This window comes from Prionailurus bengalensis, chromosome C1, assembly GCF_016509475.1.
Source record: "Prionailurus bengalensis isolate Pbe53 chromosome C1, Fcat_Pben_1.1_paternal_pri, whole genome shotgun sequence".
NCBI lineage: Eukaryota > Metazoa > Chordata > Mammalia > Carnivora > Felidae > Prionailurus > Prionailurus bengalensis.
This window is the reverse complement of record NC_057345.1, coordinates 201,753-213,943: the sequence shown is the minus strand read 5'-3', so window position 1 is coordinate 213,943 and position 12,191 is coordinate 201,753. Positions and strand designations below refer to the sequence as shown.

At 61.6% G+C, this 12,191-nt stretch overlaps 1 protein-coding gene across 2 annotated transcripts in view; it reads left to right on the top strand.

The window, feature by feature from the left end:
• The window catches only part of CC1H1orf159 (chromosome C1 C1orf159 homolog), a 31,832-nt gene extending 22,795 nt beyond the window's left edge, over window positions 1–9,037 (top strand). The window contains exons 5-11 of one of the 2 annotated variants that reach the window (XM_043573492.1): window positions 2,737–2,919; window positions 3,231–3,296; window positions 4,735–4,869; window positions 6,208–6,233; window positions 6,331–6,361; window positions 7,115–7,207; window positions 7,841–9,037. In XM_043573492.1, the coding sequence (XP_043429427.1) occupies window positions 2,737–2,919; window positions 3,231–3,296; window positions 4,735–4,869; window positions 6,208–6,233; window positions 6,331–6,361; window positions 7,115–7,207; window positions 7,841–7,938 (632 nt within the window). In that variant the 3' untranslated portion in view covers window positions 7,939–9,037. The remainder of the gene's footprint in view (window positions 1–2,736; window positions 2,920–3,230; window positions 3,297–4,734; window positions 4,870–6,207; window positions 6,234–6,330; window positions 6,362–7,114; window positions 7,208–7,840) is intronic. The other variant, XM_043573493.1, reaches the window with a different exon arrangement.
• Window positions 9,038–12,191: the final 3,154 nt, after the last annotated feature.

Here is a 12,191-nt window from a genome sequence, read left to right as displayed (position 1 = left end):
GAGGCATTTCTGGGGAAACAAAAGAAAACGGATGTGAATGGTGGTAGCGAGTTACAAACCTGGTTTTTCAGTCTAGAGGCCAGTCTCTAAGTACCTTTCTGGATGCTGCACTCAAAGCCCGTTTGGGGGGTGAGGACAGCAAGAGGCAGTCTGACGGATTTCCCGGGTTGCACCGCGGCGAGTGTCTCTGGTGAAGTCGTGGGGCTTCTCGTGAGCTTCCCGAGTGGCCCACACGGCAGCAGGCACGAGGTTGTCCACACGTGAGGTGTCGAGGTGACTTCTGCAAGGTTCGGGTCAAGACGTCCAGCCTCAGCTTTCAGGGCTTTGGGGAGACGGCAGTTTTAGTTCTTTTTTTTTTTTTTTTTTTTTAAATGTTTGTTTATTGCCCGCCTGGGCGGCTCAGTCAGTGAAGCATCCGAGTCTTGATTTCGGCTCAGGCCACGATCTCATGGTTCGTGGGATCGAGCCCTGCGTCAGCCTCTGTGCCTGCTTGGAATTCTCTCTCTCTCTCCCCCTCTGTCTGCCCCTCCCCCTACTCGTGCACGTGTGCTCTCTCTCTCTCTCCAAATAAATAATAAACATTCAGCACGGAGCCCGTCGTGGGGCTTGATCCCACGAACCGTGAGATCATGGCCTGAGCTGAAACCAAGAGTTGGATGCTCAACCAACTGAGCCACCCAGGCGCCCCGAATTGAATTTGTTTTTAAAATAAGTCTAGCCTCACTAAACTTGGCCCGATTACCTAGCTAAGTGCAGCAAGAATAGTGATTAACCATTTAGACTTTTAAGTCTGCCTTGCTGGACCTTTTCACAAGGAATCTTAGGTTGGACTCTCAAGGCTGGGAAGCCAAGCCAAGGACTCGCCATCAGACCTTACCTGCAGTACCTATAGATGTTGGTGAATTCCTCTCTCCTTTTTTTTATGTTATGTATTTAAAAAAAATTTTTTTTTTCAATGTTTATTTATTTTTGGGACAGAGAGAGACAGGGCATGAATGGGGGAGGGTCAGAGAGAGAGGGAGACACAGAATCGGAAACAGGCTCCAGGCTCTGAGCCATCAGCCCAGAGCCTGACGCGGGGCTCGAACTCACGGACCGCGAGATCGTGACCTGGCTGAAGTCGGACGCTTAACCGACTGCGCCACCCAGGCGCCCCTATGTTTATGTATTTTAGAGAGAGGGAGAGAGAGAGTATGTACGAGCAAGGGAGGGACAGGGAGAGAGGGAGACAAAGGATCTGAAGCAGGCTCTGAGAGTGCACTGCCCGACGTGGGGCTCGAACTCACAAACTGTGAGATCATGACCTGAGCAGAAGTTGGATGCTTCACCTATGGAGCCCCCCAGGCGCCCTGAATTCCCCTCTTCTCAAGGTCAAAATACCCTTAAGTTTCCTGGATTTGCCAGGAAGTGAGCTTCCTTACTCACCTATAAGTGAGGCTGGGAAGTATCAGGTGGTTTTCCTTCCTTCCTTCCTTCCTTCCTCCCTCCCTCCCTCCCTCCCTCCCTTCCTCCTTCCCTCCTTCCTTCCCCTTTCCTCCCCTCCCCTCCCCTTCCCGTCCCTCTTTTCCCTTCGCCTCTTATCTCCCCTTCCCTTCCCTTACGGATTTTTTTTTTTTAAGTAATCTCTACACCCATCGTGGGGCTTGAACCCATGACCCTGAGATCAAGAGTCACACGCTCCGCTGACCGAGTCTGCCAGGCACCCCTCCTGTGGTTTTTCAAAAGCGGCTTCATTGGCTTCGTAAAGTCAACCTTAGCTCCTTTGTCTGGTCACCAGTCCTGGCTCTCTAACTGTGCCTTGTCCCTGCACAAAGCAGCCCAGCCCTGGGCCTCCTTGGGGCCGGCAGCCCTGCACCGCTTTGCCCGGTTACCTTGCAGCCGGTTGGAGGAGTGCTTCCCAGAAGAATGGCCTCGCTGGCGCCGGGTCTGTTCCGGGACCCCATGCTCCCAGGCCTCCTGGTGTGGTGCTGGGCCTGCCTGCCCGCGGTACCACAGGAGTAACCGCTGGTCAGTCTTCAGGCCTGCCATCCACTTAGCGTCATCTCACAGTGACACATTGTGTAGATTAAACGTCGCACCTGAGTCTGGGGCTTGTCCCTGGACACTGCCCCAGCGGCCAGCGCTAGCATTTAGGCCCAGGTCAGTACCTGCAATCGAGCATGTGTTTGCTTAGCCTCTGTGCTAAATGTTGGGGATGTTAAGAAAAAATAAAGGTACAAGACACAATTCTTGCCCTTAAGGGGTTCCCTGGCTACTTGGCAAAACAGACTGTCCATGAACCGCTGGCCGGTGAGAGCTGGGCTGCTCCCAGCACCGGGGGAGGGGGAGGCTGCTGGCCGGCACATCAGTCTGGGACCTCCCCGGGGAAGGGCGCGGAGGGCGGGGACAACACGGGGGCAAGGGTCACCCCTGGGCTGGAGGCAGTGCCACTGACGGGGCAGGGTGAGGGCCGGCGGTCAGGCCATCGTGGTCCTCCCACGGCCGTGCGTGGCGCCCGCCTGCAGGATTTTACGAGACGTCCGGTAAAGGAGCCCGCAGGAGCCCCTGGGTGAGCGAGCTCGCCGCGGCTCCCGTCGAGTTTGTTTCTTTTTCTGAGAGCAGGTATGCCGCTCCATCCAGACCTGCAGAACACACATTCTTGGACGAACTCTCATTTCACCAAGTCAGAATACAGAAAAGCCCCCTGAAGACAGCTGGCGTGGGTCACTCGCAGCTGAGTCACTGTCTCTTGCGCAGGCTGCTACAGGCACCGGAACGAAGACGGCAGTGTCAGCTGCGTCCGATGCAGAAATGGCACCTACCACGGCTCCGAATGCAGAGGCCGCACGTCGCTGCCCGGCCGCCCCGCGGCACCCCCCACCGGGCCCGCCTGGCCTGCTTCCCGCCGAGGGGCCTCGTCTCCAAGTTCTGGAGGAACGGGTGGGAGTTGCCTTTCTTGTTCCCACAGCAGCGGGTGGCCCACCTCGCCCGGGACCACCAGCCGTCGAGTGACCACCCTCGCTCGGGTCCCCTCTGTGCCCAAATCCTTGTCCCTGCGGGACGGCCATGGGGCGAGGGCAGCTGTGTCCCCATGGCCACCTCCCTTTCTGGTTTCTGGCCTGTGATTCCCCGCTGAGCTGTGTCTCTGGTCCCCTGGGTGTCCTCAGCTGGGTCCCCGTGCGTGGTCCAGACCTGCCCGTGGGTCTGGGCTGCCCAGGAGCCGGCACACTGACACGTCTGCTTCCCCACAGCCGCTGGCTGGGGCACGCACTTCCCGGTGAACAGGAGCACAGGGACACCGGGGCGGCCTCATTTCGGTAAGTCTCTGGCTCACCGGCCCAGAGCAGGGCTTCTGCCAGGTCTCGGTGGAAAAGGGGGCATTCCTAGTGCCCGTGACCACTTACGCCGGCCTCAGCAGGGCCACGGCTAAGGCCAAGGTCGAACTGCAGCCCGGCCGAGGGATCTATGTGCGAGAACCCTGCCCGATCACAGGGCAGGGCTGGCGTCAGTGAGCACAGGCAGGAGGCCTTTGCCACAGCACTCACACGTGCCCCCGAGGTTCTAGTTAGTGGAATGCCACCTCACCCGTGGCCTCAGTCCTTGCCCACCCAGCCCCTCAATCCGCAGAAACTCTGTGTGTGCGGTTCTCTGGAGACTGGATGGTGCCCTGAGGTCCCCTTGCCTCCCTCCGCTGTGGCTCTTCTGGGGATGTGGGGTCTGGCCTGCAAACACTGCGTGCCAGGCCGAAGAGCCCATCACACCACCCGGTCCTCAGGGCCAGACACAGGCCCCTCTCCTGCACACTCTGTCCTCAGCCTGCTCCTGATCACTGGGCGTCCCATCCCGTGCGAGATACGGCACGGTCCTGCCACGGAGGTGTGGCACCCCAGCCGCTGGGGCCACTGCAGTCGGGGAGCAGGACCGGCCCCAGGAGTGGTCGCCTCTTCTGAGGCGTGACCTGCAGACGCTGGGCCTTCAGCAGAGGACACGTTGTACGTGGACTGAGAGGGCTCTGACCTTCTGCACAAGTTTCAGGACCAGAAGCAAGTGGCTTTGTGCTGACCTGGACCACCAAGGTCGGCCACCAGAGGAGGAGTTTTAGGGCGGGGTCAGCAGAGACGGCCCCAGCCTCCTGGGATACCGTGCCGGGCCTAGCAGTGGGGGTGCTGATGGCGGAAGGCCGCGAGTCTGGCTGTCGGGCCCATTTTCCCTGCAGCAGGTTTGGGGCGGGACACCCTTGCCAAATGAGCTGGAATTCATCCCCGCTTCTAGGTTCCAGTGTAGCCACAGCCGCGCCTCATGCCTGTCCACAGGCAGTCTGAGAGCACTTTCCCCACAGTTGCCATCCAGAGCCCCCACCCACGGGCCCAGCCAGCCTGTCCTGCTGACCCGTGTAGGTAAAGATGGGCAGGCATCGTGGGCCCAGGGTCCCCTCTGCTGAGCGGCCCCCAGGAGGGGAGGATGTCGTGGGAACCGCTGCCTCTGAGTCGAGGGCTTTGACCTGGATGCCAGGGGTACGGGAGCCCACAGTCCGTGCCGAGCCTTTGGGAAGGCGACGGGGACCCCGGGGCCTGCTGTTCTCGGGGGCTGGAATCCTCAGCCCTCTCCATATCCCACCCCCCTGTGAGAAGCCTGAGGTGGAGGGAGGCTGAGCACCTCAGCCCCACAGCCCAGGTGTGTTCAGGAACAGGGGTCTGGGGGGTCCCCTGAGGCCTGTCCAGGCTTGCCACTGGCTGCCACTCACTCTGCTCACAGGGGGCCCTCAAGTGGCAGCCTCTCTCTTCCTGGGGACATTCTTCATCAGCTCTGGCCTCATCCTCTCCGTGGCTGGGTTCTTCTATCTGAAGCGAACCAGTAAACTCCCCAAGGTCTTCTACGGAAGAAACAAAGGTATTTCCTCCTGCCACCGTGGCAACACCCTGCTGAGCCAGAGGGTCCTGCCCAGTGCACACACCCGCACGGAGCCACGGGTACTGCCTGGGGGGCACGGAGAAGTGGGGGCCGGGGTGGCGAGATCCAGGGTGCCCAGCAATGAAGACTCCTCACAGAACGACAGGAAGGGGACTGGCTTGTCACGTGGTTCTTGTGTCTGAGAGTAAGAGGGGCAGCCACTTCCTAGGGAGGCTCCCGTGTGGATTCTGTGGGACTCTCAGGGTGGAGGTGTTGGCGAGACTCCACCTCAGGGCATCACAGCGGGGTCGCTGATGCGGGGTGGGAGGGGTGTGGGGAGGGGGTGACATCCCTGGTCGAGGGGCCACCTGCCTGCAGCTCCTCCAGCCAGCTGTCTCCTCTCCCCGTCCTGCCTCCCTGGGACTGGGGGGGACAGGCAGGCTGGTGCAGGGACAGTGGGGCCCCATGCCACTCCAGCTTACCCTGGACTGGATTGCAGACCCGCCTCCCTCCCGAAGATATGGGTGTCACTCCTGCCGTGCCCTTGGGTGTGCCGGGCAGATGGTCTGGCCGACGGATCTGATCCTACAGTGGACAGTGCTGGGGGTGATTAGCTAGAGCTTCCTTACCTGGCCTCAGTGAGACCCTGTCCACCCACTGATGGCCAATGCTGGGGGCCTCCGAGGGGCTGTTGTAGCTCGAAGGTCCTGAGAGTCAGGGGCCGGGCCCCCACGCCAGTCAGGATGGGCACTCCGAATCCACCGTGGGAGGCTGCTCCACTGCAGTGGCCACGGAGGTCCTGGTGTGTCAGTGCAGTGGCCGGGGCACTCCCACTCCGAGCCTTCTCCCTACCGCCCCCAGAGCTGCTCCTGGGCAGCCTAGGTGCCCACCCAGAGCGCAGGGGTGCATAGCGGCCTACCCAACGGAGGTGAGAAGTGGGCACTGTGGTGGTCTTCTGAGGCGGGCCCTCAGCCCTGGGCCTCACCTGGAAATGCAGGCAAGGGTAGAGCCTTTTCTGTCTTCCTGACGGTGCTGGAGACCAAGAGAAATGTGCCTGCTGAGGGCTGGCTTGTGGCTCCGCCAAGAGGGCCTGGGAGGGCGGCTCTCCCTGGGGTGCTTGGGGGCCCGTCTCCCCAAGTGCATCTGGGAAGTGTGGCCGGACAGACCACTGCTAGGCTGAGGGCACTGCTGGGCAGGTGTGTGGAGGTGGGGCTGGGCTGAGCCTGGAGCGGGGAAAGAGCCTCTGCGGGCCCTGGGGACCCCCTCCCTAGGCGAGGGACCCCCGCCCCGGGCGAGGCAGCTATGTGGCCTCCAGGTGACGCCTGTGTTTGCCCGCAGCCCCTGCCCTGCAGCCTGGCGAAGCTGTAAGTAACCAGAAGGATGGGCTGAGTGCCCCCGTGTCGTGGGCCTCTGTGCTGGGGGCCACCTGCACTTCTCACTGTGCCTTTTCTCCTTTTCAAGGCTGCTATGATTCCCCCGCCACAGTCCTCAGGTACGTCAGTCCTCATCTCAGGGTGAAAGATTTCAAAATTGTCCCTCCCTTGGGATCAGTCGCCCTCAGGGACCACTGCAGGACTGGGCTCTGCAGGCACCCGCCCCTGTAGTTCTCGGGACACCAGGTTCTCCCCTCATCAGCCACGGGACACTGGGTTCCCCCGTCGTCAACCACGGGACACCGGATTCCCCCATCGTCAGCCACGGACACCGGGTTCCCCCATGGTCAACTGCAGCTCTCATGCCTTTTCCTTTCGTTCCTGACATGCTGAGTCTGTCGGGAGAGAAGGAGAATACCCAGCAGAGGGTCTGGGGCCATCCCCGGAAGCTTTGCTTGGCCCTCCCCAAGTCCCAGCTCTAGCTGGGTGGTAGGTGCAGGGAGCAGGCTGGCCCCTCCGGGTGGCTGGCACTTCAGTTTTACTGGGTCAGGTGTGCCCCACCTTGGATGATTCCGGGAGTCGGTACACATATGAACCCTGTTATAGATGACGCCATGACCACAGAGAGGTTAAGTGACTGGCCCGTGGTCACACAGCCACAGGCCGTGCAGCAAGTCTCCTGGCCTTCCCAGTCTTGTTCTTACCTCTGTGCACAAGTCTGGAGTGGGGACAGGGTGGGTGTCCCTCTTCTTTGGGCACAAAGAAGTTACTTGGTCAAGGCTAGCTCCTCCCTGCCCCATACAACGCTTGTCTGTGATGTCTCTAAAGCAGTACCATCTAAAGGCATCTTGAATGTAAGTTCCTTGCATTAGCACCCTGGGGCCGTCATAACAAACGCCCGCGAACTGCAGCTGCGGGGCTTGAAGCGACAGAAATGCACTCCGTCCCAGCTCAGGAGGCCAGAGGTCAGAAATCAAGGTGGGGGTGGGGGCACTCCTTCCCGAGTCTCCAGGGGAGGGTCTGCCCTGCCTCCTCCGGCCTCTGGTGGCTCCAGGCGTCCCTGGGCTCGTGGCCACACCACTCCAGCCTCTGTCCCCCATCTTCACGTGACTTCTCCTGGGTCTCCTCTCTCTGCCTCCCTCTTGTGAGGACGCTGGCCATCGGATTTAGGGCCCACCAGATAATCCAGGAGCATCTCAAGACCCTCAATCACATCTGCAAATACCCTTTTTCCAAGTAAGGTCACATCTGCAGGTTCTGGGGCTCCGGACATGGACACATTTGGGGGGACACCATCCAGTCCTATTGTGCCTCATGGGACCTGTTGGCCTCTGTGTTTCGGGAGAGCAAGGTGCTCGCCCAGGCCAAGGTGCTTGGGGTGCAGGGGCACCGAGTGTCCCAAATGAGCGGAGCGTTCGTCACAGAGTCTCCCCTCAGCTGCGGCCACTCCGCTCACAAGCTGGAGCTCAGTGGGATTCCCTCCCCCTCGGCTGCGGCCACACCCCACTCCTGTGAGCTGTGCTGAGAGCCGACACCGGGGGCCATTCCTCCCGTCCCAGGCCCCCCTCTGACCCTGCCCGTTTCTGACCCTGTTTCAGTGCGAAAGCCGCGCTATGTCAGACGCGAGCGGCCTTTGGACAGGGACACAGGCCCCACTGCCATCTCCTCGGTGGAGGCCCGGGTCAGCAACGTCTGACCCGGGGACCCACCCGCAACTCTGCACACCGCCTCGGAGAGAGCCCAATACACTGAGGGCAGGTCTGGACACGGCCCCTGGCTCAGCTTGACCGTCTCCCAGCGACAGATGCCCGGTTGGAACCCGCCCAGCTGCTGGAAGGTGCTTCTTCCCACCCCACAGCTGCTCAGTGTAATGGAGGGGGAGGCGCCCCTGAGGCGGGCTCCAGAGCGTGGCCATGTGGGGTCTGGGCCCCTCAGGAGAGACAAGGACTGCCGGGCTTCTCCGTGCTTGGCAAAGCCGGGAGCTCGGCCACCCTGCCTATCAGAGCCCACAGCGGGCAGACATCCCCCGCACCACCAGGCCAGTCGGCCTCCTGGCCTCCCCGCCCGGACGGTGTCCGGCCCAGGGGAGGTGGGGCATGAGAACTGGCCCCTCCAAGGCTGAGGCGCCTACAGGGCCATCCTGTAGCCAAGAGCCCCGCCCCCTCACCCCGAGCCCCAAACCACAGATTTCCAGGAGCTGCAGAGGCGAGTTTCTTGGTTTGCTACTGACTTCTGTCAGTTTGAAGCAGCAAAGGCGGAGGGGCCCTGCTGTCCTCTCTGTCTCCTGCTCATCACCTGCTCCCCACACGGGGCCCACGTGCTGCAGGGACTTGTCCACCCAGGGACTGACCTGAAAGCTCTGGAGGCCAAGGCCAGGCCCCCTGAGGGACGTGTCCACCCAGGGTCACATTTACCTGTGACTGCTGCCTGGGTAGCCTGGTCTGGATGGACCTGTGGAGGGCCGTGCTGTCCCTGGCTGCTTGCACACAGAAAGGGGTTCCCGAGGAGAAAGGAGCGATTGTGGCTACCTCCCACGCACTGGGCTCGGCACTGTCCTTCCCAGATTCTCAGTCGAGAATGATGGCTCCTTCAGCACCTGGTCCACATCCCAGGGTCCCGAGGCAGGGCCTGTGTGCTCAGCTGCTGTGCCCTTCTGCACCGTGACACGTGGCCCACGCGTCTACAGTTTATGGGTACGAGCTCGTTCGAGACTTGAACCCACGACGGGCCCAGCACTGAGCGGGGCGCAGCAGCTCAAAATCAGTGTCAATAAACTATTCAGGGCTTTCCCCATCCTCACTGCGCCAAGGGTCCTCTGTTCCTCAGTAAGGGTGAGGCCCCGCCGTGGCCTGGCCCCACCTGCCCCACTGTGGGGGAGACCTAGGGGCGCCGAGAAAGCCAAGTCCCCCACGGCGGGCCCCCAGCCAGGCTGACGTGGACTCCTTCACTTCTCCAGGAATGGTGACCGGTCCCTGTGGGCACTGTTGTTCTTTCCTCTGTCCCCTTGGTGTGAGGAGAAGGGGACCCAGAAGGAGGTGGGGAGACCAGGCTCAGGGTCCCCCCCGCCCAGCTTCAGGGACCACGGGGAAGTGAGGTGACACTCCACTGCCCATCTGTGCCGATCGGAGGCTGGGAGGCTGGGGCTGAGAGCCAGGGGAGAACGTGCAGGACCGTCCAGACTCCCTTGGTTTCTGTGGCCCCGAGGTCGGGGGCGGGGGGGGCGGCCATCCCATCCTGTGGATCCTTGTGGGGAGGGAGGCAGACGTGCGAAGACACTTGCTCGTCCCGGTTCCCACATTTGCACCAAACCCTTGCTGCTAATCTGGGGACAAAACAGGAAATGAAGAGCCATGTTCAACCAGGACAGCAGGTACAGCCAGTCAGGCCCTGAAGGCCCAGGCTGGGCACAGATGCCCCCAACCCCACCTCCGGCGGCCTTCTCTATTTCCTCCACCCTAAGCTGCCAACTGGAAACCTGGGGCCATTCTAACATCTCCGAGTCCTCCCCCGACCCCCAGCCCCCAGCCCCAGCTTTGCCCCATCCCTGGCAGCAAAGGCAAGTCTGTATTTCACCCTGCAACCCCTCCGGCTCCTACACTCAGGATGACCTTCCCCTGAGATTCAAGGCCTGGGTGGCTTGGCCTCTGTGGCCCTCAGCCACGCCAGCTGAGCCCCCGCCCCCAAGCCTGAGACCACAGATTTCCAGGAGCTGCAGAGGCAAGATTCTGCCACTGGAACCCCGGGGCCTGCGTGCCACTGTTCTCTAGGCCCCAGTGGGGAGTGTGGTCACTGGACCAGTTCCATGACCCTAATGGGCATTCAGGCTAGAAAGCTTGTGAGTGAGTGGGTGCCATAGGGTATGGGGGCACCTGAGCTGGGGGCGGGTTAGCTGGCAGAGTCAAGGCATCCCCAGTGGGGCCCTGAGCAGCCACTCCCATGTCCCTCCTGAGCTCCGGCCGCAGCCAGCCCTTCCCTGGATCCCAGCTCTCGTGTAAGAAGCCAAAACGAGGCCGATTTATGGGGTCATCGCTCAGGCCAAAGGCAGGTGGGGTACCTGTCACCTCCTGACCCCCCACCATGTCAATTGCTTTGGAGATCCCCCTCACCCTGGGAGGTGAGCGTGGTGTGGGCGGTGAGCAGTTGGCACGGTCCCCGGGTCATAGCTGGCAGCTCATTCATTCATTCGTTCACTCAGCACTAGGAGAATCACTGAAAGCCGGAAGAGGTCAGAGGCCAGCAAGAGGAAGCACTCCAGCAGCATTAGGAGGTGGGTGCACAGAGCAGGACCGAGTGGGGCGCAAGGAGGTAATGTGAGTGCAGAGGTCCTGGCCAGGAGCCTGGGCACAAGACCCCAGAAGGAGTTGGCCGCAGCATGATGGGGGAGGGCTGGCCGATTGACCTGAGGGGACCCGGTTCTCCATGCTGGGCATGAGAGGGACAGGACTGGCTGAGTCCACCGGACATCCTGGCAGGGTTTCCTCATGCCCACAGGGCAGTGCTGAGCCCATCCAGAGCCCAGGGCCCGTTCTCTGCCCATGTCAGAATCGCAGCCCGGATGTGTCCCAGAGTCTCTCCCGTATCACTGTCCCTAGCTGGTAGGGATGGGGCAGCAGAGCAGTTGACAGATCAGCCAACACTGGGCAGGTAGGGTTGGGGGACTCAGCCCTCACACCCCCAGGCCACCTGGGCCCCAGGTGAGCCCTGAAGGGCCTCTTCGTGCAGCGGCCATTGTATGTGTCCTTGACAGCACTTGGGGTTTGAAGCCTGTTCTGTCCCAGTCCTGGGGGGGGGGGGTGGGCCCATAGCCGAGGTGGCCCTTGGGGTACAGTCCTCCCTGCTCATCTGGCCAAGGACAACGTCTGTGTCCAGCCCAGGACTCCTAGGTGTCTGGGGAACCCCACATCTCAAAAGCCACAGATGGACAGGGGTGAGGTGCTCATTAGGGACCTTGTCTTCTCCTCAGCACAGCGAGTCCCAGGCCTGTGGGGTCACACACTGAAAGCCATGCTCCCTGCACATGTGTGTGTGTGCACCTGCACCCGAGGGACACATTTGTGCTCAGACACAGCCAGGTTGGCCTGTTGGCACACATATACCCCCTTACACAGAGAGCGCGTGTGGCCCCGCATCCACGCAGCACAGCTGCCCGTCGCTGGGTGGAGTATGAGCAGGGGTGTGGGTACCAGCTGGGTCAGCCAGGTCCTGAGCTGCCGAGATCCCAGTGCCAGGGTCTGGACCCTGCTCCCGTGCAGTCAGGCCTGGCCACCGCCCCAGATGGCACATTCCTTGGGTCTTCCCTTTGCCTCTGGGCACTGACTTGTCCACTGAGGAGCTCAAGTGATCTCAGAGCTTGAATATTCCCAGAAGCCCTCAGGAGGGTGTTCTCAGAGCAGAGAGACAGAGGGCACTTCCTGGAGGCAGCATGTGGCCCTGAGTCACGGTCCCCTTGGGAACCAGCACCCTGTCACGCAGACGCTGGGCCAGGCCCACACAGTAGCTCCCCACATTGAGCCCCCAGCCCTCTGAATTTCCACCCCCTCTCTGGGTCCCTACCCCCTGGCTGAGCTCCCCCTCCCCTGGCCAGCCAGCACACCTCTGTGTGTCAGAGCAGCTGCGACGTGGCCGGGAGGGGCACGAGCCGTACCACTGGCTGGGCCTCAGCCCCCCACGTCCTCCACCCGGGCCCCCAGGCCCTCCATTCAGCCCCCCTGCCTTAGCCCCAGGCCTTTGCATAGGCTGGCCCTGGGCTCTGCGAGGACCCCACACTGGCTGAAGCCATTATCCCTCCCCGCAGGAAGATCTCCAGGCCTCCTGGCTGTGTCCGGGCTTCCTTGTGCTCCAATATCCCTGCCCTTGTGTGTAACTGAGGGTGTCCCCAGCAGACACTCACCCAAAACAAGTCCTATGGCCAGTCTGATCCCTCACTTGTCCTTGCCCTGACTCCACCCC